Raw genomic sequence first — 25,405 nt, 5'->3', positions numbered from 1 at the left:
GTTGCACCGATACGGACTGTCTGTTGAGTCGCCTCAGGTTGTCGGTAGCCAGTTCCGGTACAAATAGAATCGTACTGACTGTGGTATTCCGAGTTGGTCCCACCATTGGCGTGCTCGAAGGCATGGATGCCCTGGCGGTGTGTCTTCGTTTCGCCTTGCGGCTCCGCACAAGCTCGAAGGCGTCATCGGAGAAGTCCTCACTGCTGAGCGAGTAGACGCTGGTGTCATCGCCGTCGGTGTCGCTCTGGAGGCCGGTCCGCTTCCTAGACGCAGCCGCCGCTGAAGTCGCCATTCCCGGCAGAGGCAGGGGGACGTCAACTTGCATCCGCGCCACGAACCATGCCGGCTCTCCAAAGATGTACGCAGAAATAAGGAAAAAACAGCTGAGCTACAAAAAAGCGTTCTGGCTCGCAGACACTTCGTCTTCGTCTCCTCTACTTATATTTAGGTGCACGGCAAAGAACCCCAGGTGGTCGAAATTTCCGGAGTCCTCCACTACAGCGTGCCTCATAATCACAAAGTGGTTTTCGCACGTAAAACCCCATAATCTATCTTATCTTTAAGTTTTCAAATGTTTCCATTGGGGACGTATTGGACGCATATTTTTTATCAACTAGTATTTTGCCCTGCGAGATGCATTGCAGTCGGGCTTCAATCGCACGGCAGCGCATTTCATCCTCGCCCTCGCGACCATGTGACTTGACCTTGACCGTGACTGCCTAACTGCCTATCGCAAGTGCGCATGCTCTTGTCGAGACTATAAAAAGGCTGGCGCACCAGCACACAGTACCAATCCGTTTCGCGGCCCCCCTGCGGTAACACATCTCTCGCCATGGCTCGGACCAAGCAGACCGCCCGCAAGTCTACCGGTGGCAAAGCACCTCGCAAGCAGCTAGCCACGAAGGCCGCCCGGAAGACGGCACCTGCAACTGGTGGCATCAAGAGACCGCATCGCTATAGGCCTGGTAAGTTTTTTGGCGTTTTTTTTTTTTTTACAACTTCTTATTAGCTATTAAGACCGTAGCGTCGCAAGGCTACGCTGGAACTAGGCGAGATATTCCAATATAACACGTTGTGGGGCCTGTTGGTCCATATCTTTAAAATGAACCGCCCACAGACAGTACTCTAAGAAAGAACAATGGCAGGACTAGAGCCTTAGTACTGTCATTGTTTCTTTGTGTGCGGTCTCTGTTGGCGCTTCGTCTTTTGAAAGCTAGCTGATGTTGCCCCCAGTGTTTGCTTAACCTATACCAAATATTTTGCGGAAGCACTTGGCATTGTGCGCTATCGTATTGATTTACCACACCCTGAACCTGTGTCGCTCGGATGCCGGAATCAAAGCCGATATGTGGTGGGTGGTGTCCAGAACAATGCCAACGGCCTTCAAGAGTAGCGCCCCGTTCCGTTACCTGGCCGGCTCGGCTTGTTTCTTCCTTTCTGTGTTTCGGTGTACCAGATTTAGAGTACGTAGCCTTGCGTAGCTGCGCCTTATCACATTTACTGCATGCTCGCTGGTGTATTGTTTTCCTTCGCGCATTTTCTGACCAAATGCACCTTTCCATATCTTAACACGCCACTCCTTTTTTTTTTTTTTTTTTTTGCCTACAAGTTCCCACACTTGCTGTTCCACGTGAGTCACTGCGTTCTTAGTTCACGCACACTTGTGCTCACGTTGCGACTTTCTTCGTCTTTGCAGGCACAGTGGCTCTTCGTGAAATTCGGCGGTACCAGAAGTCGACTGACATGTTGATCCGCAAGCTACCGTTTCAGCGGTTGGTTCGTGAAATCGCGCAGGACTTCAAGACCGACCTGCGGTTTCAGAGTACTGCCGTGCAGGCCCTGCAGGAAGCTTGCGAAGCGTACCTTGTTGGTCTCTTCGAAGACACCAACTTGTGTGCAATTCATGCTAAGCGCGTCACCATAATGCCCAAAGATGTACAACTTGCACGACGCATACGTGGGGAACGTGCCTAGTCTCTTTGCTGCCCTCCATGGTGCTCATCTTGTAAATTTTTTTCCACTCGGTGCTCCATTTATTCATTCCCATGACGGTTTTAATCTGCAAGACTTCAAATAAAGTGCCTTGATATCGTGTCTCCTGCTTCCAGTCACTTCTTTTAGTACACTCCTGCGCTTAGAACGCGTTGCAGCCTGCACGCAATCGCAGCATCAGCCCTTGTATTAAATTACCTTTTGCTTTCATCATCGTAATCGCAATGTCGTGCTTTCGGGGTTTTCATATCAATCTGTACCTTCCGTCTTTGATTACGGACAGCTGCACTAAGCGTATCCTGTGCAGAGATTGTAATTAAACTGCTGCGCCAACAAGAACGCGATTTATCGGAAATGCGTCCCTTCCTGCACTGGTCGCTTTCTGCCGCGGCTATTCGTTTTGTAGTGGCCACTGCCAGGCGGTGCAGAAAGTGCGCTTGCGCAGAAAACAAAACGAGCAGAACAGCCACAAACAAACGTGAAGCAATGGTGAAGAAAGCATTGAAATATAAAGCAACTCGACTGTCGCGACGAACGTAGTAAGGACGCAGTATTGCGCTTCATGGGACGAGGAAAAGCCATACAGCATTGCTCGTTCATCGCTCACTCTGACCTGTACTTGCTTTGAGATACTACAGCATAATTTGGGGCGATGGCAAGTTAAAAGCTGAAGCTGCGTACCCAACGTGGTCTCCTTTTTTGTAACACGCAATAAAGCTTGACTGATAGCTGTTCACTCGAAGCTATAGCAAGAGAATGACAAGTCTAGTTTCGTTTCTATGCCGAAATATCACGGCGAGATGTTGGAGCGCCTAAGCCTATTTACTGTAATTATTTTATGCAACGCAACTAATTGGTTGTTTTGCTCAGAGCCGCGTGACAGAACTTAAGCAGCGGCTGCCTGAAGTGAACTTTAGATTTGGGTTCATGAGCTATGGCGCCAGCGGCCCGAAGCGGGTAAACAGCGATGAAACTCTATATGGAAAGCAGCAAAATTTATGGCAACAAGCGCCGGTAGCAATGGAGCAGGCGGTGTGCTTTATCGCTGCAGTCGCACTTTGACGAAGACTCCCGTACCGCAGCATAGTAGCATTGCCTAACTTTGGCACTGTTCAATTCGGCCTGCACGTTCCGTTTTTGCCATGCGTACTGCTGCGAAAAGTGTTTCGGAGCTCGGCAAGAAGACAGCACAAATATTTCTCTGCGCCCTGCAACCACAGGTGTCAAGTGACGTTTCAAATGCGACATTGTACATAGGTCTACACATTGTAGTAAGGAAATATTTCATGCCGCCCTCCAGCAAATATTTTCCCCGTGTGCGTAAGTCGCCCTAGTCGGAGAGATGGGGTACTTTGCCGATTTTTGATCGTTTCATAGTTTTAAAGAATAGGCAGAGAAATGCTTGAAAGGGTTGCTTTATTAATGGAATTGTGCTCTTGACCAAGTGTATTGTTGGAAGAACATGGTAATCCTGTGGAAAATATAGCTGATAGCCTGGATACCTACAATCGTAGTAAAGGAGGTAGGGCTTGGATGAGTCTTTTTTTTTCTTTGTTGCGCATGTAATGTTTACGAAACAAGGCACTTCGGTACATTTTTCACTATCGCTTGTTCTGTACTTTACTGTCATTGCTGCTCGTACCTATATCGTCTACTAGAAGAGTTGACTGTTGGGCTAGTTCGTCGTCCATATTTCAAGTAGTAACTTAGCGCGAATAAAACCACGGAAACAAGAAAGACGGACAAGGACAAGCGCGCCTTTTCCGTCTTTCTTGTTACCGTGGTTTTATTCGCGCTAAGTTACTACTTCAAAAATATATCATGTACGTTTGCTATTTTGGATATATTTATTTGTGAACAAAATTATGTAGCTTCGTTCGTTATTGATATTTTTCTACATATTATAATTGAAAATTTTCTGAACTCGCATAGAAACCTTTCCTTTTTATAGGGATTCTGCACTCAAAAGTGTGCATTATCAAGATTGGAGTCGGACATGAATTAGGTGGTAGCTGGCCCATGCCGTCTTCCCACTTATCGACGCTGAGGAGGTTGTCGAAGGGAAGGACAGCTTCTCATCGAGAACGAGGAATGTGGGTTTATTTACAGTATCTACATAAGGACGTTGCAGTTCATCAGTCTAGCATGACTGCGAGAGAAAGTACACTGAGCAGCCGCAAAACGGCGGTTTATAAACACGCGTTCCTCCCTCGATACCAAGGTGAGGGAAGCGTTCGACCAGGCATCGTAGACGAGGGCTTACACACACACACACACCTCTTTGCGTGAGGTTCACGGTCCCCAACCGACGACGTCAGACGGCCTTCGCAGAACTCGGAGCTGACGTCAGGAACGGCACATCCGATTCCCCGAGCTGACCCCCGCCGCGCGGCTGCCGGTTGTCCATTGTCTTGCCTCCGGAGACGTTCCCTCGGCAACTGCCCCGCTCATATCAGATCAGGTCAGCGTTGGCGGGTTCAGTAACAATAGATGGTCCGCCGATCGCGTTTAGTCGCAACGGCACCAAGGCTAGAGCGTAACGGTGGCTTTCCAAGAAAAGTTGACGCTGCTGTCGCAACTGCCTGGCAAAACTTGCACCTCAGCGGGCCGTTCTTAACAGCGAAAGTTGACGCCGCTGTCGCAACTGGCTGGCAAAACTGGCACCTCAGCGGGCCGTTCTTAACAGCATTTGTTGCAGTGCAATTTAGCAATCGTTTTTTTTTATCAAGATGTAATTCCGTAGAGAATATCACCGGCTTCCTGGACACCCATAAATGTAGTAAATATAGTAGTGCTTAGAAGTGTCTTGCAGTATAACCACTGGATGAACGGATGGGCTAATTACAGTTCAGATCATTAGTGTTGCTAAGTTTCTCGTGGCCAAGGAAAAATGAAATACGTTTTGCATATTTGGCTCCATATTTGTTACCTACGAATGGTTAACGTAAAATGACGAAATTAGCTGCAGAAAGAAAATGCGCTCCATCGTAATTTTTTTTTATGGCGCGCTTTCTTGCAGTCCGTCGCTCCAGTCGTTGCGCCAATGGGTGGTGCTTTGGCTGTTATCGCTTTGGCGGTCGTTCTGTTCGTCTGCTGCTGTCGCTCCCTGCGCACGTGCACATATTTGCCATCTGCTGACCTCTGCAGGAATTCGTTTTCTCTGCCGGTCAGTGTTTCCCGCAATATGAAGAAAACAGAAGAACGACCACTAGACGTTCTGCGCGGCTCTGTGGCTGACCAACAACGCCGCAGCAGGGCCAATTTTTTTCCATTATTAGGGTCACTTTTCCTGTTTCCAACAGACTCAAAAGCAATCACGCTTTTTACACAGTCCTTGGGTGCTGAATAGCAGCTAATTTTATTAAAACGGCTATAAGACGTAAGCAAGTCTCTCTGGTACGCGGTAGATGCGTCTCGGTTATATACAGACATTGAAGCTACCTATCAACAGCCGATGCTCAGTCGAGTGTGTTCTAGGTAACCCGCTGACGGAATATGCACCTGTGTATATCACGCCGTCTTCTGTTCATTTCCTTGAGGAATAGATAACGGATAACTTATTTCCTGAATATGTTTGAAAGCGTGCTTCACTAACCAGGTGGTTAGGCTTGTGAAAACTGTATATCTATTGTTCTTGGTTGAGACTGGAAAACGCCTGGAACTTCACTATGTGCGGAAACGTATTGAAGGAGCACTGCGCAGGTTCTAAAACCCCTGCAAGCACATTCTCGTTTTCTTCTCTTACACAATGAAAAGGGGAAAGTGAGTCGGTGTGGAAGGCGTAACGACAACGGCATGACGACAGCAAGAAGAAAATGAAATGAGCACTATGGAATGGCCACAACGGCATGACAAGTAAGACCACATACATATACCCGGCGACCACATTCTGTGGCAGCATAGCCAAAGCACGCGGGCTGACTTTCCATAGTTGTAGCAGTGCGCTAATCAATCCCATTGTTTTGTCATCAGTTTGAGTTTGAACAATGTGAAATTCAGCAGGGAGGGCGTTTACGACTTCGGAGAGAAGCACATGTGCGCTAACGCTCAAAAGTTTGCGAGGTGCGCCTTGACGGAGAATAGTTTTTCAAGGGGAAGGATGCTATATCACCTAGGTATACTTCGGGGCGCGAAATACATTTCTCGGAAAAGGACAGAAGAAAGGAAGGAAGACAGTGAAGCTATATATCTATCGTATTATATTCCGCAGAAATGTGCTTTATCCTAAGTATGTTATCATGACCTTGTTGTTCCGTCACACCTTCGCTCCCTGCGCATGAGCGGAAGTTGTCCTCTTCTATACATTTTTTCAGGCTGTCATTAAGCAATTGGTAGTATGGCGCTTCACTCTCTTCCTTCCTTTTTTCTGTCACTTTTCAAGAACTTTTTTTGCGCCACAAAGTATACCTACGAAATCTAAGCACCAACTCGCCCAAGAAGAAGTCTTTTTGGATGCTATATCACGAGCTGTGGCAGCAGGCAGAGCGGCTGTTTCCGCGTATCGCTCATGTGGTCGATGGCAACGACTATGCAGCAGTTTACAGAAGCAGTGCTCGGAAGGGGTCCATACTGAGGAAAAACCTTTATTCAGACAAGCATCTGCAAGGTTGCCAGCCCGGGCTCAGGCCACCCGGACATTATGTGCGATGAGGCATAGCCTTTGCACCGCTGCCCGGGCCCGCTGGATTGCCCATAGTTGGTCATGTAGATCCGAACTAGTCAGAGCGCTTTGCAATCGCTGCTAGAGAAGGTCCGGTTCTATGTTGGGCTCTACGTATATTGCTCTGACCTCTGTCCATTTCCAAAAGTACTCATCGAATGCAGATTTGCGTTGCGCGAACACAGCGCCGAGTCCAACACAACTGGCATTTCTGTATACTTCGGTTGGAGCTACAAGGTCGAAGTGATGGAGTATCGGCGGTGAGGATAGTAGACAATGCAACTCTTGGAAGGCATCATCCGAAGAGGACGACCAGGCGTTATTGTGGAAGTCGCTACATAGACGCTAATTCAAGGGAGCGGTGATGGCCGCAAAATTCCTAATGAAGCGGCGAAAGTAGGAACAGAGACGAAGGAACTTTTTTAAGGAGGGAGGTTTGGGAAAATGAGCAACTACACAGAGCTTGGTGGCGTCAGGAAGAAAACCATCTTCAGACACCACATGGCCAATGATAGGGAGCTGACTTAGGCCAAAGTGCCGTTTAATCCGGTTGAACTGAAGGCCAGCGTCAGTTAGGCACTGTAACACTTCTTCTACTCTACGAAGAGGGGTGAAAAAAATCGGGCGTAAAAATAACCACATCATCTAAGTAGCAGAGGCACGTTTTCCACTGGAAAGCATGCAAAAGGTTGTCCATCATACGTCGTCATGTCTTCGACGAACATGGCGACGGTTTCGTCCGGCATTTGAGACCTCGAAGACAGTGCCTGTTCGGCTCTTGCTTTCCTTACGGGTGTGCTGCAGTAGTCGCCAAGCAGGCGGTAAAACTCCTGCCAGCTGGTAAATGAGGCTTCGTGGGTCTCGTACCATACCCTTGCTGCGTACACACACACACATATATATATATATATATATATATATATATATATATATATATATATATATATATATATATATATATATATATTGTTACGTGTAGCTGAAGCTGAATGCTATTTACAATTTATTTACAAGGAAGCTAACGGAGGCCAAAATGGCGACGCTATATCCAGCCAGCACACACGTCGTCTTTTTTCTCCTCAGTGCAGCCACACTGTGGCGGCTGTTCCGTAGCATCACCCCCGGCTGTAGAAGCACCATCCCGGTGCTTAATCGACACATCCGCGGTGAAAGGTGTGTGGTATGGTTTTAGTCTCGCCACGTGAACGATGTCACTTGCAGCTGATGATGACGCTGAGAGGTCGGCGGGGAGGATTTCATACGTGACATCTGTCACTTGTCGCACCACACGGTAAGCGCCAGTGTAGCGCGACAGCAGCTTTTCGGAAAGGCCCACACGCCGAATGGGTGACCAGAGAAGCACCAGAGAACCCGGAGAAAAGTGCACGTCGCGATGGTGGCAATCATAGAGGCGTCTCTGATGCTCCTGTGAGGCCTCGAGACGGGAGCGGGCGAGCTGGCGCGCGTGGTCGGCTTGGGCGATCACGTCGCAGGCGTATTCAGTGGCTGAACGTGTGGCCGAGGGCAGCAAAGTGTCCAAGGGCAACGCGGGTTCTCGGCCATATAGGAGATAGAATGGTGAATAGCCGGCGGTGTCGTGACGTGATGAATTGTACGCGAACGTCACATATGGTAAGTGAAGATTCCAGTCGTGGTGGTTGGTCGCTACGTACTTCGAAAGCATGTCGGTGATGGTCCGGATGAGGCGCTCCGTGAGGCCGTTGGTCTGTGGGTGGTACGACATGCTGGACTTGTGCTTTGTCGAGCAGGAGCGGAGGATGTCCTCGACGACTGCCGAGAGAAAGCTGCGGCCACGGTCAGTGAGTAATTGGCGCGGAGCACCGTGCACTATATATATATGTAGCTTTATCAAGGGGTACAGTAAATTTTCGCAGCAGTCTCTTTATATCATTTTATACATAAGCTTCTAATAAGGACCTAGCAGCCCCACAGCTTCTGGTTCAAGGCCTGTAGGCATACGGTGGATGCGTACCCGGTGCCTCCAGCAGTTTGTCTCGAGAGGAAACGGCAAGCAGTCAGTTCCAGGTCAACGTCCGTTTTACTGTTCGTTTCTGCAGCAGCTACCGCGCTGCCCTCAGATCGGGTGACTCTCTCCTAGGACAGAGAGACGCTCCTATCACGGACAATGAATTTTCTAAATTGTTTTACTTAGAAGGGTTTTCCCGCCTCCTCGCTCCAAGCTAAGCAGGCCGCAGGTGGTCAGGCTCAGACTCTTGCAAACGAACTCCTACCCAAATCCGACGTCCCTTAACAGCATATATCCCAATATTTATCGGAATTGCTCTTGCGTGGTTTGTGCTGAGGTTGCTACTTTGCCTCACATGCTTTGGGAGTGCGGGTCGCTGGGCCCGAAGTTGACCAAGGAAGAGTGGGACGCGCTCCTGCGAAGTCCCGTCTCTGAGGACCAAATCATGGCGCGCCGGCAGGCTAGGCCTGTCAGTCGGGTCCTGGGATTAGCCGGGTGCGCGTTTTATCGCGTTTGGCTGGACCCAATAAACTCACTCATCACGCACACTTCTTCATCCTCGACTTCGAGCGTACCTAGCGTGTGCCAATATGTATATATATATATATATATATATATATATATATATATATCGAGAGATCAGAAGCACAACTTGACAGTTTGGTTTATTTACCCAGCAGTTTCGGTTGGTGGACCGAGCTTTATCAAGGGGTACAGTGAATTTTCGCAACAGTCTCTTTATATAACTTTATATACAAGCTTCCAGTGAGGACCTAGCGGCCCCACAGCCTGGGCCACTAGGAGGCACCCGCGGTCGTGATGCCGTCGTGACCGCTCCGTCGTCATAGCAGGCTTCTTATCTCGCTCACGTCATGCCGTCGTTCTTACTCCTAGAATGCACTCACATTCCCAAATTGTCTCATAGCTTGGGCCACTACGTGTACCGATGCTTTCGAGGCCCTCGTGACTATTGCATCGTCACCATCCATTCCAGCTTGATCGTGCGCCTCTCCTCATGTAGTCGTCATCACGCCATCATCGTGACGCAGTCCTTATGCATTCGCTGGCGCGCCACCGTGCTGATGCTGTCGTCGTCGTTCCAACGTGGTAACTTTAGATTCGTCATCCAATTCTCGTCATTTTGTCGTCGTCATGCCATTGTCCTAATACCGTTGTCACGCCATCGTCATCAGTGTGTAGACGCACGCATTCGTTTTCATGCCGTTACCGTAACGCCTTCGCGATCGTTCCATCATCATCATTCTAACTTAGTGATACCACGATGGCATCACGGCAACGAGCGCGTACCTAGTATTTTACGCTGGTAGGCAACTTAGGCCACTGCGTTGGCGTAAGGGGCTAAATAGATAAATCTATAGATATCTACGTTCGAAGCAGCTGAAGTAGGAAGCAAAATGCTAATCACAATGCTAGGGTGTGGCACTACATTGCTCGATTGATAATGGCATTACCACCTACACTCATCTTAAGATGACTTTTCTATGATATTATTCGCTTTGTATTCTTTGCCTACTGTAGCCGTCTTGCTCTTCTTTATCTATATATCGATCTATCTTTTCTGTCTGGCCTCTTACGCCGACCCACTAACCCATGTAATTTGCCTACTTGGACCGCAAGGTGTGTGCTCAGGGTGGCGATGCCTTCGTCGTCGTTCCCTCCTAGTAATTCCAGTTTCCTGTCCTAGACTCCCGTGATGCTTTCTACCCTGACTCAGTGGCCCAAGTTCTCTAATATCTTGGGCCACAAGGCATGTGCTCGTAGTCACGATGCAATCTTCGTTATTCTCTCCTAATCATACTATGGTCATTCAATTGGGATTCTAAGTTTGACACCCGACTCTCGTCATGCCGTTGTCATCAGCCATTGCCGTCACGCAGTCCTCCTCGTACCGTTGCCGTGATGCCATGTTCGTGACGCTGTTGTTTTACTCTCTTCATCACTTAAACCTCATCCCATTGTCCTCATGCCGTCGGAATCATACTGTCTTCATTGATTCACCCATGTCGTTACTTCTTCATCCTATCGTAATCATCTTGTCGTCATTCAATCATGTTTATGCCACCATTGCCACATGTTTGTTGTAAATGCGTCATTGTCAGAAAGTCGCAATTATGCGTCCTTTGTCGTACCTTCATCTTTATGCCGCCATGGTAATGCCATCGTCATCATTTCAGCTTTGTCATCTGAATATTGTCGCACCCTCGTAGTCATGCTATCATCGCCATTCACTCGTCATCTCATTGTCCTCATGTCGTCGTCGGTGAGCAGTTGTCGTGAAACGTACCTTTGTCATCATTTAAGAAAAGAAATACCATTGTCATCATGCTGTCGTCGTGTACCACCTTAGCTTTCCATCGACGTCATTTCTGAGTGATTTTGTCGTAGCAGTAGCGTCGGCGTTAACAGTCGCCGTCATGCAGCCATGCTCATGGGTGACCTTGACAATCGAGTGTCCTAGCAACAAATGAATTTCGGAGTTTTACGTACCAAAACCACGATACGATTATGAGGCATGCCAGTAGCGAATGACTCCGGTTTCATTTTGACCACCTGGTGTGCTCTAACGTGCACTCAATGCCTGGTAGAGTGCACGGGTGTTTTACAGCGAAGCTGTTTGTCCCTAGGGTTTCGTGGATTTTTCGTGTCTGTCTACAAAGTTATGTGAGCAAAAACATCATCAGCAATGTAATGTGCAACTGCTCGTTCGTTCATCGTCATCTTCTACCACAGCTGACTCATTGGCATCCTTCGGCGTAACCGCGCGAACGCGCACGTGTCACTGCTCGCGCGTTTGTGGTCGTCGTCGTCTTCTTCCACAGTGGGTTTCGTTGCAGCTAAGCATGTCAACGTTCCCATTCTGGCCCTCCCTCTGCGAAGGCGCTGACGGCACCGGCTCATTGCCAGGCGGTGAAGTGATTTCGTTCTGAAAGTCGTTGCCTCAATATATTGCAAAAGGAAAGCACAAATGTATACAACGAATGTATAACGCGAACGAACGTGGATGCATCAAAATCAATGCGTGTGCGTACTTTCGTCACGAGGACCCCCGATCAAGACAATAAACGCGTTCTTACTTTTCTTCGAAATTCTGTCACCTCTTTGTTGTATGCCACACAGCGTCGCTGGTCATCCACCTTCAGAGATTAGAATGGCTCACGGTTTATTGCATATCGCCCGCTTTTAAATGCTGTTGCCGCAGCCGCGATTACCTCCCGCATCCTCGGGCCTAGTAGCGCCTGAACGAAGCCACTACGCCCCCACGACAGATACGAGTGTCATTGCACAGTGTTACGATATCCGAGCATGCCACATATAGCCGAAGAAACGAAGGTCTCAGGATGACACTACGCACGATAAACTTGAGTTCATGAATACGGCAGTCACTACTCTGCACGAATGCTAATTGCATCACCTGCGATAGTTATCAGTAGATGAATTTTGCTGTAATTTGCTTCCTGAAACATGCGGTAAAAGTTATTTTAGTGTCTAACATAATTCCTGCAAGCTTATGTTCCCAGCTCACAGGTGGCCATTTTCCGTTATGAGCAATAATGGCTTCAAATACCATACCTCTCTTGTTTTGCAAGAAAGCTCACGTACTTTTGATGCGACTAATATTATTTGCTTACCTCACCCGCTTTTGCCTGCCTCATCCGAAAGACGTCGTTCTGTCGACGTCCTTCGTTATTCGTCACTCTAACGTCGTCACTGCGTTGTTGTCACATGGTCATCATCACGCCGCCATGCTCATGATTAAAATTGACAGGCGAGTGGTATAGCAACGTGGGCTGAGATGTGAGATTAGAGTATGCTGTTATACTTCAAGCAACGTGAATGCCAGATTGACTGCTACAGATTTTATTAACCATTCAGTTTAGGACGATGTCTACACTCAACCTGCCAGAAAAGGACTTTCTTGCCGAGTTTCGGTATTAGGTGCGAATTCTTTTGCTTAATCATATATTCGGCCGACACTGAATTACAGGCAGCAAGCATTATTTGTTCGTTAAGAGGGGGACCATAGGATGAGACAGGGGAAGTTCGGCAACTGACTAACTTTATTATGAAAGCGTGGTCAGAAGCCACACCGCTACAAGGTCTTCGGATGCAGTGGTCTCACGCACCATGTAAAGCAAAGGTAGTATTCACCTATGGATCCGAAATGACGAGAGCTGTCTGTACAAATTCCAAACCAAGCCATATGTGGCTTGGGATGAAGCTCACTTCAAATTTTCTGCTTAAGATAGTTTCTGCTATTGCTCAGAACGCTTCAACTGTATATTGTTTGTTTCCGATGACAGTGTCCCGATATGTTTCGCACAGTTAGATGGAAAATTAATATTTTGGGGGGTATTTATGTGTGCCGTTATTGAAAAGGTTAATGTGTGGCAATACGTTGTGTCGCTGCACTGTATAAACGTTCATCGCATTACTACCAAGGCTAATCGTGAGATGGTTTCTGCTACAGTTTTGCTCTTTATTTCAGTGGAGATCTCAGCGTTTATTCCTGGTTTTCATGCCCATTGTCATTTTTAGCTGTAAGCGAAAGTTTCAAAATCGTTCCGTCCACCCTCCTTGACACTTTCTCTTAGCCAGTCAATTCCTCGTCTCTGCCCACTGTGGGCACGTGCCACATATAGTCAGGACAACAACAACAATCCCAAGTACGGTAGCGCTGATCATCAAACAAAAGACGAAGAGGCAGATAGCTATGGCCCCGCCATACCGATTCCGGAGGAACAACAACCGATTCCAGCTATCGCAGAATGCGGCCTCTCGGGCCGCCATTGGAACTGTTCCCGTGTGGCTGCACTCTCTCATGGTTCACCGGACCTACACAGTGTCTTCGTCTTCAAGCCATGGGCAGCGCGCACCGATCAGCACAAACCCAGCGCCGAGCGCATCCGGGGCGAGTTCCTCTGTGACGAGCAGCGAACCAGAGTCCTTTAAGACCTGTGCTTCGAGAATCGGTAAAGTAGAGAACATGTCTTTATTGAGGCGACATTTGCCTTTTCGCTAGTAACAATAATACGCTCGTTTTCCTTTTTCTGTAATCAGTTACGTATATAACATTCTGCAACTCAGGAGCAAGCTGCGTGTGTAATTCCTGGTCACGGCGTCCAGATTCCCATTTTATGTGGAAGCCAGACTAACTTATGCATATATTCCTCTGCACGGTAACGAGCCCGAAAGTGGTTATAAATAAGCTGAAAATCCTGTCTTCTCACCAAGGCCAAGTGCCGTCACTGTAAATTGTGAATAGCACTTAAAGCAGGGAGCGCTTGGCCAACAATGAGCCGCATGAATTTATGTTTTAATAATATTGAAATGTGGATTAAAAAGAAGCTTCGAGGCCTCATTCACAGAGTTTCTATCAAAATAAAAAAATTTTATTGGCTGATGCTTGGTCACCTAACACTCAGAATTTGATCGTCGCGAGAACAGTCTATCATCGCTTTAAAAAGCGAGTTTTACATCTAGGTAAGAAGACGCTTGGGAATTCGTCCCCTGAGTTTTCAATGTTCCGAATTCTAACTTACAGAAACCAGTGGCCTCCAGCGTAGTAAGGCAGTGCTTCTGGCGCAGCCAGTTTTGTCCATGCACGCTTTCGCCCTTTGGGTGCTCGCATCTCTCCCTTTCGTCGCCGTTTCAATCAGAAGTCTAACTATGAGTGACTTTTCCGTTAGTGAACGCCGAAACCGAAACTAAGAGCCACCTCCGCGACAATCGTCATTTCCACGTCATAACTTCAGTGCATATGCAGCCACCTCTTCAGGTCACATCCAACGCTAGGAAGCACAAGAGTGATAGTAGTAACAGTCCTTGTCCCTCATCGTGTCGCGTTCCCTATGGCAGTTTTTATTCTTGAGCCTAACATTACGGTCCTGAAACTACATGCCGGCGGAAAACTTGAAAGGCACGGAGAAGTAAGACATAGAGTCGACGTGAGTTATAAGTAATACTTAAGCGTACCTCCTCACTTAAGGCTTCCAGAAACTGCTGTGTTACACTTTCAACAAAACTCTCTTTAGTAGAAGTTAGAAAAAAAATTTGTACGTTCTAATATAGAATTTGCGGTGTTCATTTTAGATTGCGTCCTTCAAATAAAGGTTACAAAAAACGTGCCCTATACGTTACTACCCAATGCGATTTCAGGTGCATATATTGGGGGTTTCATAGAACATTTTTAGGGGTTATTGAAGGCACCTGCAGTAGGATGATGTTGCTTTCATGGCAACACATTGTGTGCATTTGCGGAAATAACCATACCTGCAATTCCCACTAATTCGTGATGCAACTCAAATTTATTTACTAAAATTTGAAATCGTTCTCACGCATACACATACACAAGTTATATATAAGTTGAGTTTCTCCCTAGTGCAGCGCGCAGGACCCGACGCAACATATGCAGGAACGAGACGATAAATTTTATGGAAGTAAGACGTACTTAGTTACCGTTTTTGACCTGTGGACCAGCCTTCGTGAGAGGATATATATATATATATATATATATATATACATATATATATATATATATATATATATATATATATATATATATATATATATATATACAAATGCGTGTGTATTGGCCATTATGATAAATGGATGCCACGATGTACCAATCCTCGCACGTTAATCCCAGAAAAGCGACCACTTTAGCAGTCGTATGCACCATAACACTTATAGAAGGAAGAAGGCGCTTGCAGAGGCACAATGGATAAAAAACATTGTTACAAAACGTACGATTAGCATCGACGCGACGCCCCAAAAACTTCAGCATTTCAAGATGTTTCATTGATTGACCCTATGAACTCTCCCATTACCGTTCATCAAGCCGCTGGGAAATTTATAACTTGGCAAAATGAGATTCTTAATGAAGATTGGATGTTACGCAAGCACTCGAGAGTACTTGAGATTTTCCGCGTAGTGCAGCGACTAACACATTTACAGCGTATTCTGCAACTCAAGCTTCATCTTAAGTGGTATTTTTTTCTCCTGATTGACCGTTGTAATGATTATGCTTTCTTTCGTAACACACACGTGAGGCGCGGCAACGGTTACATTGTCTGAAACGTCTGCCTGCAATGTTCACGGAGAACGAAAAGACGTGCGCATGTATAGCTCCCTGTTTGTTTACAATAAGTGTCAAGAACGCTAAAATTGTGTATCGCTTATAAATAACAGACGAAATGTAAACTTTAAATGTTTATTTTGGGTGCTCGGAGAGCAATAAATAAGTGCCAATGAATGAGCAGGGATGGCGATATATTTCTCGCATAAGCATTTATGCTAGGTGATTTGACTGCATGACTGATACTGTCATGAAAACCACAGGAACGAATGAAGATGTCCTACCTCATTCAGAACAAAATACAGCACTGTCACACCTCATGCACTGACCAAAAGCTCCCCCATTGACAAGAATTACGTAATCTTTAGAACATCGCATCATATCACCAAAACCACTACGAAATACTTCGGCGATAGTTGGTTCAATATTATTTGATTCTTCTATTTGATAAGGTCTCACGTTTTTCTTAAACTACGTATGTGCCAATTTTCTCAGTTTTTCCTTTTTTCCTACTTTGCGGTTGTTTAACTAATTTCTCTGCTTACTTTAGTAGTATCGTGTTTCTGCTAATTTGTATAGTCGCCCACTCCTCACGCAAAACCGCTGCTGCAGGCGTATTTGTGGGTACTTATTCTAAATAAATATTGGATAAATAAATATATTTTTAATAAATAAAGAAACAAATAGATGCCAATATAGCCATAAAGTAGAAACTCGCTTGTTCAAACACGAAAATATAGAGCCAGAACTTTCATATACACACGAAATGGAAAGTATGGCAATATACCAAAAATCGCACACAAGGAAAGGGAAAAAAAAACGTTCTGTTCAGTGTGAGACAGACAGTCATGGTCAAATGGCAATTACTAAAATTCACATATCACATTGTGAACCGAATCTTTCCTAATCACAAAAATCTTGCGTGCACAAAGCGAGTAGATTCCCGAAAGGCCCACGCCAAGCCAACTTACCTCGTGTTCTTTACAGCGGCGAAATGCCACAAGTGCTCTCAAAACGCCATCAGCTGTCGAGACTAGATGATTAAAAATCCCCGGCGACCGTAATCGGTTAAGTGTAACGAGCCCAATGAATGCGAAAAGAAAAGATTCACTATTTAACAATGTGTGCGCAAACGTTCAAACGAGGTCAAGCCAAACGCAAGCTTAGGTCGCAACGCATGCACAATTCCCCCGACCCGTCGCCGCCGGCAATATAGAAGATTAAGCTTACATTGGCGGCCCATAAAGAAATTGGGGTCGGCACCATAACAAACCGGCATAAATTGAGCTTTCCGGGTACTCTTAGTGCACGTTCACAAAATAAACATGAATTTGGGGCTTTTCAGTGAAAAGTGAACTATCTTCGACAGCATAACGCATACATTCGCACTTGTTTTTTTTTACTTGCGCCATTCCGCAGTGACACCAAACACATCCTTGTCAGTCATTGCCGGCATAGCGACCTGGAATACGCATCTCAATTTCCTAACGTGCGAACACGGCGTGTTTGAAAGAGATGCGCGCTTTCTTTTGCACGTCCTGTTAACTTCAGTTTCAAGTACAACATAATGCATACCTTTTTCTGCTGGAATGTTCGTCAGAGTTGACCGCTGAAGAGTTTTGAACAAGAGTCAACGCTCACAAATGTGGACGAAAAACAAAAGTTACAGTGACTCTTTAGCTCGTGAACGTGAGTTACGCGCAAGCGTGTGGGAGCTATAGCACAAACGAAGCTATCGGCCATCGGTGCGCCTAGACGCCCACACACTGTCCACAACGCAGGTCGCTTTCAAGATAGGGCTCGCGCGTCCGCGCCATACACACCATCCGCCGTAGTAGAACTCCCCTCCTCCCGGTGCCTTGCGTGCGACGGAAGACGGCACGATTCCTGCCTTGCCGCCATCCCGTGCCGCCATCGTGGGCTCACCGTCGCACGCTTTTATTCGCACATACAGCATACGGTATGCGGGGACGATGTGAACCCGTGACAACTACTAGAGGAGGTCAACCTAGCGCGCCTCCTCCTGGTGGAGGCACGCTAGGTTGCGCTAGAAATGCCACCCAGCATTTCGTCTACATTTGGGAAAAAAAAAACAAGAGAAAACAAGAACTATAAAAAAAGAAAAATTGTTTGATGTAACGAAGAGGAGTGCCTTCTTATTTGAGGCTCGAGGTGGTTGCCAAAGTACAAAACACACCGTATCAAATATTCGCAATTAGATGAGGCACGTGTATGCTGCACAAAAAAATGCGGAGACTACTCAGCAAATCCTAATGAAATGCCAAGGGATTCACCCAGCGAGACCTGTACGCAATGTAGACTTTCCAGAAGTGCTTGAATTTAAAGTGCACGGAAGCATCAGCAGTGGAGATAACCGAGAGACGTGTATGGTATTGGTGGAAAAAACCATGGAACAGATTAATACGATCATAGCATGCATCGGCATATTAAAAAAAGTTTACACCCTTTCGGTCGTACCGTGTCCCACAACAATAATCGTCATCTGTCCTACCCGCATTTCCGTTCTTTAGTGCCGCGAACCGGTACTTCCAAGTCACGAACGGCTTGCGCGTTATCAGGGCGACACAGCATTCACGACAGGAAGCTAGCGAGCAATGAGTTTTCAAAAAAGGAAACGCAAAGAAGGCAGATGGCAACTATTATCGCGGGACAAGATACTACCCCCAAGGGGTGTGAACATTATAAGAGTGTAGGTACACTCTAAAAAAACTTTGCACCCTTGGGTGGGCATATCTGCCACACAACGATACTCGTCATCTACCGTGATGTGTTTCCTTTCTTTAACGCTGTGAACCCGGTACTTTCCAGTAACGAACGGCATGCGCGTTATCAGCATGATATAGCATTCCCGACAGGAAAGTAGCGGGCGCGGCGTTTTCAAGAAAGGAAACGCATCAAGGCAGATAACGATTATCGTTATGTGGCAGATATACACCTCAAAGGGTGCAAACGTTTTTTTAGAGTGTAGCAGTATAAGGCAGATGGAGAAGTTTTTATGGAAAGTGATAGATAGAGATTAAGGAGGTGTATAGAGAAATGCTATGATGTACGACATCCATACCACTCCTGATTAGATCAGGCTCGCTGGGTGAATATTTGTCAGCTCCGATTTTCAAAGAGGGCGTCAACAAGTCATCATTATCATCTTCATCTCAGCATGCTCCTTCGTACTTTCCCCGGCGCGCGAGCCCCTGCTCCTCCTCCAGGCGCCTTTATTTCGGGTGCCTTCCTCCTCCGGCGCTCACTTCCCTTGGGGCTTCAAACATGGCCTCGCCAATGAAATTGGCGAAGCCATTTATATTGCCAGAGTTGCGCACAACGGTTCCGCCGTTCTGAGCGCCAAACCGATGCGTCGATTTTACCGCGAGAAGTGCGTTACGCGACATCGATATTTATTTGTGCCGTTGAACGGCGGCGCCGTTCTCCCACACTCGTGACGAAGAGTTAGCAGTTACAATTGAAATGTAGAGATTGCCTCGGTAGGTAACATACGCGTGGCAAGCAGCGCTTCAAGTCTCCCTTCAGTGGAAAGGGGGGGGGGGAGGTCAGTTCGCGGTGACCATCACAGCCCGCACGCACTCACACACGCTCATATATATATATATATATATATATATATATATATATATATATATATATATTGCTACGGAAGAATATATGCGATCACGAAAAGGCGAGCAGTGGGAAGACGACGACGACGATGAGAAGCTAGCGCGGGCTGTTGCCTCTGGGCCAAGCGCAGCGTATCTTCTTGTAAATATACTTGTACATAGCTTTTCGTCTACGTCTTCCTACGTAACAATATATATATATATATATATATATATATAGGTGAAAAAGTGAATCACGGGATCCGGCAGTGAAACAGATCAAGATCAAAGAATGGAAGCGTGTAGCAAAATATCATGATCTGGAGAGTTAGACTTAGTTCGCACAACTCACTACTGGTCATAAAATCACCTCCAGCACTTGACCAATGTGTGTCGCACCGCTGCCTTTGATTTGCCAAGGGGGGGGCCGAGCCCCTCCTTAACCAATGACAGCGGGGGTCAGGCCCTCCCGGGCCCCCCGTACTTTAAGCATTGGTGGCGAGGAATGTAATTGTGAAGACGCACTCTGCCATCGATGAACTGTCTATTGTAACATTTAAACAATGAACTAAAGCCCTGCAAGCGTTCGAAAATTGTCAAGATGCCTGTTAAATAAAGAGCACAACCGTTTAGTTGTATCTGTAGGGTAGACAGTTTAGACGACACGCATGCTTTTGGGGCAATGAAGTAGTCGTACACTATTTATAAACATTCCAACAACCAACCTTTTTATTCGCGTTCGGCATTTCGTGTCAAAGTTACTTATTTGGATTTCGTTGCGAAATATTGTATTTCTGCAAACTCAAGCTGGCCCAAAGATTAGCTCGTTCTGTCGTCAATTAGACGGCATTCTGTTCTTGGTCAGCGAATATTTCCGAACTGGAAATCTTCCGTCCCACAGTACAAGACGGCAAACAAGATGGCCCCTCTGACGACGTCATTACCTGGGCTCCCACTCTGGGATGTGCGCTGTTGGCCCTCTTCTTGACTGTCAGCCTGGCCCTCGCCGCAGTAGCGACGACGCACGTTCGCTACCCAGTTACCGCTCCGAGCCCCGCCATCCCGACCGACGTGGAAGAGGCAGGCAAGCTGCTGCTCGCCGCCGCTGCCTTTGCGCCGACGAAAACTCCGCTGAACCGCACGGTGAGACCATTGCGTCGCCATTATTCCCGTGAAGACATTGGTCTTCTAAATTGGCATTATTCATGTGAAGACATTGGTCTTCAGAATGAAATGAGCTTGGCGTATTGCACAAGAATGTGTAAAAATAGTAACCATCTCTATCAGTTTTCAAGCCCAAAAACGCTGCCAGAAAGGCTGTGTGTTATGTAAAATGCGAAGACCTTAGTTGCAGTTAAAGCAGCATGACGTGGTTTTAGTTTTGTTTTAGGAGGCCAGCATGCTGAAAAGCACCCCGCACGTGAAAATTCAGAATGGCTGATGAAATCGTGGCTTCGATTCCTGTCCACATCAGTCGCACTTCAAAACAATCAAAAGGCTCATGTAGTTGATTTGGGTACAGGTTACGAAACCGCAACAGGTCTAAATTAATCTGCAGTACTACGTTGTCAGTCGTGACCAACTGTGCGGTTTTTGGACGTTTCACCGGACAATTTACCTTTCGTTTAATCTCATGCTGCGCATTCGAAATTGCGATTGAATGGAAGCTGCACAAAATGGTCATTTTTGATAGCCGCCCTGCTCTTTATGCCTTCTTACGTATTTGCTAAGAACTATAGTATTGCTGCAACTTCAACGCCACAACGGAATGTGACACAGTTTGCTAAGACTGAAACAGTGTGGCAATAACCCAATACAGAAAAACGGGCATCCCTTTTGGGGTTTAACTTCCTTTGCCTCGTAAACGGGCGCCTCTACAGCAGTATATTCGCGCGTGTAAGGGTAGGCCGCAGGCTATTCTACTGCAGGAGACAATGACGGAAGAAGTTTCTCTGACGGGCTACCGAACCGTCTTCGGCGGATCCAAAGCTCGGGGGACCTGCATTCTGTTGGATAGCAAACGGACGCATGTGACCCATGATCTTAAGATACCTTTACGTTCCCTGGAATATGTCATGATTGAGGTGATTCCTAACCGGGTGAACAAGAAAAGCGTGTTTATTCTGAACGTGTATAGTGCCCCGAGGGACAGGGTGCAGAGATTCAAGCTGCTTCTGCAGAAGGCTTCTAAGCTTGCCGGGGACCATCCGCTCATCGTGGCTGGGGATTTTAATGCTCCGTATCATGTGTGGGGTTACAAGCATGACACAGTAAAAGGGAGAGACCTTTGGCAGAACGCTGCGGAGTTTGACCTTACGCTGGTCACTGACCCTGCCTTTCCGACACGTATAGGGACGTCGACGTGTAGGGATACTACCCCTGACCTCTGCTTTGTAAAGAACGCAGCCAAGCCTAGTTGGTACAATCTTGCCGAAGACCTAGGCAGTGATCATTATATTAACCAAGTTGTTTTTGAGGTTGAGGGTAGGCGCCCTAGGGCGTTAACGTTTATAGACTGGGATAAGTTTCGGATGATCCGGGAGGAGAGAGGAGAAAGGGGGAAGGAATTCGAAGGCCTGTACCGGCCGTCCCTGGAGGATTGGGTCACCCAGGTGAGGGAGGATGTAAAGGAGGCTACGAAGGAGATCACTACGGATTTGGAGGTGGATAGTGTTGATAGCAGGCTGGCCCATCTGATTGAAGCCAAGCGGTCTATGCTGGATAGGTGGAAGGGGCAGAGGCTTAATCGCAGGCTGCGTAAAAAGATTTCCGAGCTGAATAAGCTGATTGAGGAGCACTGTAAGCTTTTGTCTAGGCAACAGTGGGATGAGGTATGCAACTCGGTGGACGAGCAGGTGCGCAACGGGAGGTCGTGGGGCTTGCTTAAGCATTTGCTGAACGACTCCAATACGAGGGTTAGTCAGGGGCACGTCCTTGCTAGAGCTGTACACGAAGCAGTGGGGTCTGCCTCGGAGGAAGAGCTGGTTGAAAAGCTGACCAACAAATACCTTCCTGTTGCGGACCCGGATGCTTTTCTGACGGAGCAGGCCTACACGGGAGAGGACAACTTTTCCCTAGATGAGGACTTTTCTGTGGAAGAGGTACGCACGGTTTTGCATAACCTTAAGAGCAAGTCGGCTCCCGGAGCGGACGGGATTTCGAACAAGCTTTTGAAAAATCTGGACGATAGGTCAATCAAGTACCTTACCGGGGAGGTTAACGCTATGTGGAGAGACGGGGTGGTTCCGGAGCAGTGGAAGACAGCTCTCACGGTGCTGATTCCCAAGGCTGGCAAAGTCCCGAGCATCGATAACTTAAGGCCTATTTCGCTCACTTCGTGTGTGGGCAAGGTAGCCGAGCATGCGGTGCTTAATCGGCTTACAAGGTACCTTGAGGAGAACCAGGTCTACCCTCACACTATGATTGGTTTTAGGGCCGGGCTGTCGACTCAAGACGCAATGAAGCTCATCAAGCATCAGGTCATTGATGGAGATGGAAGGGGCGTTAAGGCCATCCTAGGGCTGGACCTGGAGAAGGCTTTTGACAACGTTCGGCACTCTTATATTCTTAAGTCCATTTCGGATCTTGGCCTCGGCGCGCGCTTTCATGACTATGTCAGGTCCTTCCTGTCAGGCAGGAAGGCTACCTTGATGGTTGCGGAGCTGGAGTCAAAGATGTTCAATCTTGGAGACAGGGGCACTCCTCAAGGGGCCGTCATCTCGCCCACATTGTTCAATCTGGCCATGGTCGGATTGACCAAGAAGCTCTTGGAGATTGAGGGGATTAGGCACACCATGTATGCAGATGACGTGACCATATGGTGTCCCGGTGGTAGTGAGGGCTATATCGAAAGTGTTCTGCAGGATGCAGTAGATGCAATTGAGAATTATTTGGACCCGACGGGGTTAAGGTGCTCCCCCTCCAAGTCGGAGCTGTTGCTGTACAGTCCCACTAGAAGGGGACGCAAGCCAAGGGGATGGATCCCCGTGGACCAGCTGAGCATTCAGCTTCGTACAAGAAATGGCGATCTCATACCCAGGGTTGATAAGATCAGGGTTCTGGGGATGATTATTGAGTCGAACGGCGCCAACACGCTGACGATCCAGAAGATCATTGCCAAGACAGACAATGCGGTACGCCTAGTGAAGAGGGTGGCCAACAGGCAGACGGGGTTCAAGGAGGATAGTCTCATTAGACTTATGCACGCATTTGTATTGTGTCACTTTACTTATGTGGCGGCAATGCACAAATGGAAACCATCGGAGAAGGAGAAGCTTGACACGCAGATTAGGAAGATCACGAAGAAAGTGTTGGGAGTGCCAATGTGCACCAACACCGACCGACTTCTCCAGCTGGGAATTCATAATACGTTGGATGAGATAGCTGAGGCTCAGGAGAGGACGCAGATGGTGCGTCTCTCTACGACTAGCACGGGTCGGCAGATTCTGAGAGAGTTAGGTGTTCCTCAGGAGAAGATTTCGCAGCTTCATGTCGGTATTCCCGTGAAGGTCCGTAATCGGTATCACGTCAAGCCTGTTCCCAGGAATATGCATCCGGAGCGAAATGTTGGTAGAAGAAAGGCCAGGGGAGCTTGCCTACTGAGACTCATTCGTGCTGAGAATCAGAAGGTTGGCTTCGTCGATGCTTCTTTTAACGAGGAGAGAAAGGTGTTTACTATAGTTGTCGTGGACAATGAGGGCAGTCTCGTTAACGCTGCTACCGTTCGGACTGATAGGCCAGAGGTCGCGGAGCAAGCGGCTATTGCGCTCGCCTTGGTTGACAGGCGCTGGCCTTTTGTATATAGCGATTCAAAGTCGGCCGTTAGGGCCTTTGAGAAGTCCTCGGTGGCTAAGGTTGCTTTTAAAATTATGCAGACATGTGAGATCTCTCAACATTACTTATGTTGGTTCCCTGCTCACCTTGGGATGATTGAGGGAGCCCCTCCTAATCTCAATGAGTCCGCTCATGAGGCAGCGCGAGATCTTACCCTCCGCTCTGCCCCGCGCAACGGCGTGGCGGTACTCCCCGAGAATAGAGACTCCCCTTCCACATACAATGAAATCACGAAGTATTACCTTCTTAATCGCAGGGTTTACAGTTTGCCGCATCCTAAACTAAACAGGGCTCAGGCACTTACATTACGCTTACTACAGACTGGTACTTATCCTTGCCCACGGAGACTGAACATGTTTTATCCAGAGACGTATACAGAGCCTTGTTGCCAAGATTGTGGTGCTTTAGCCTCGCTCGAACACATGCTCTGGTCTTGCGAAAGAATTGAAGAATCGGCGATCAAGGATGCGTCCAGGTGGGAGGCTGCACTTCGCAGCCCGGACCTGGATGAACAATTCTGGGCTGTCCAGCAGGCTCACGATGTGGCCGTGAGGCTTGGCCTTCCGGTCCCAACGTGGGAGCGGCCCGCTTAGTGATTAATTATCACTACTTGCAGGACCACATAAAGTTTTCCTTCCTTCCTTCCTTCCTTCCTTTGCCACCCTCCTACCCATCCCCTTATCTTTTAGCGCCAATTTATACATAGGTAGCAGCTTTTTTCCAACCAGTAACAGCGGGTACTTAGATTTGGGTGCACGTTAAAGAACCTCAGGTAGTCGAAATTTCCGTAGTCCTCCAATACGGCGTGCCTCATAATCGGAAAGTAGTTTTGACACGTAAAACCGCAAAAGTAAATTTGTTTTTCAACCAGTAATATTTTTTCTCGAAATTGTTTTCGCAGTTATGTTGAAACACTGCATGTAAAGCCTGAGTGAGAACTTCTTCGCCTAGGATATGTCTGTGAAGGTGCACCGACGAGAAACCGAATACTGATGAGTTTTTGGGTGGCCTCTAGAGTGCGATTTTATTATTACGCATTTTGCTAAGAGTAAGCTGTTTTTAAAAGAATACCACCGCTACTCGTGATCTTTAGTCTCCAAATATTTTTGTTATAATGTGGAAAGTACCGATCTCTTGTCGCTGTTTAAAAATAATACGCAGGAGGTTTCATTCATAGCTAGTCAAGATGATCCTGAATAATTTTCCTTCTGCTTGCGCGATTTTTC

The 25,405-nt window shown here is 47.3% G+C and overlaps 1 protein-coding gene across 1 annotated transcript; it reads left to right on the top strand.

Annotated features, from left to right (window-relative positions):
- The first annotated feature begins 776 nt into the window (after nucleotides 1–776).
- LOC126537709 (histone H3.1) lies at nucleotides 777–2,096 on the top strand. Its single transcript, XM_055074413.2, has 2 exons — nucleotides 777–965; nucleotides 1,697–2,096. The coding sequence occupies exons 1-2, from the start codon at nucleotides 833–835 to the stop codon at nucleotides 1,972–1,974; spliced, it is 411 nt and encodes a 136-aa protein (XP_054930388.2). The 5' UTR covers nucleotides 777–832; the 3' UTR covers nucleotides 1,975–2,096.
- Nucleotides 2,097–25,405: the final 23,309 nt, after the last annotated feature.

Source organism: Dermacentor andersoni, chromosome 4, assembly GCF_023375885.2.
Source record: "Dermacentor andersoni chromosome 4, qqDerAnde1_hic_scaffold, whole genome shotgun sequence".
In the NCBI taxonomy this organism is placed as follows: Eukaryota; Metazoa; Arthropoda; class Arachnida; order Ixodida; family Ixodidae; genus Dermacentor; species Dermacentor andersoni.
This window is presented reverse-complemented; position numbering and strand designations above follow the sequence as displayed.

Coding starts and splice junctions, on each gene's coding strand:
- LOC126537709 (XM_055074413.2), top strand. CDS start 833: ATGGCTCGGACCAAGCAGACCGCCCGCAAGTCTACCGGTGGCAAAGCA. Junction 966..1,696: donor ACCGCATCGCTATAGGCCTG/GTAAGTTTTTTG, acceptor TCGTCTTTGCAG/GCACAGTGGCTCTTCGTGAA.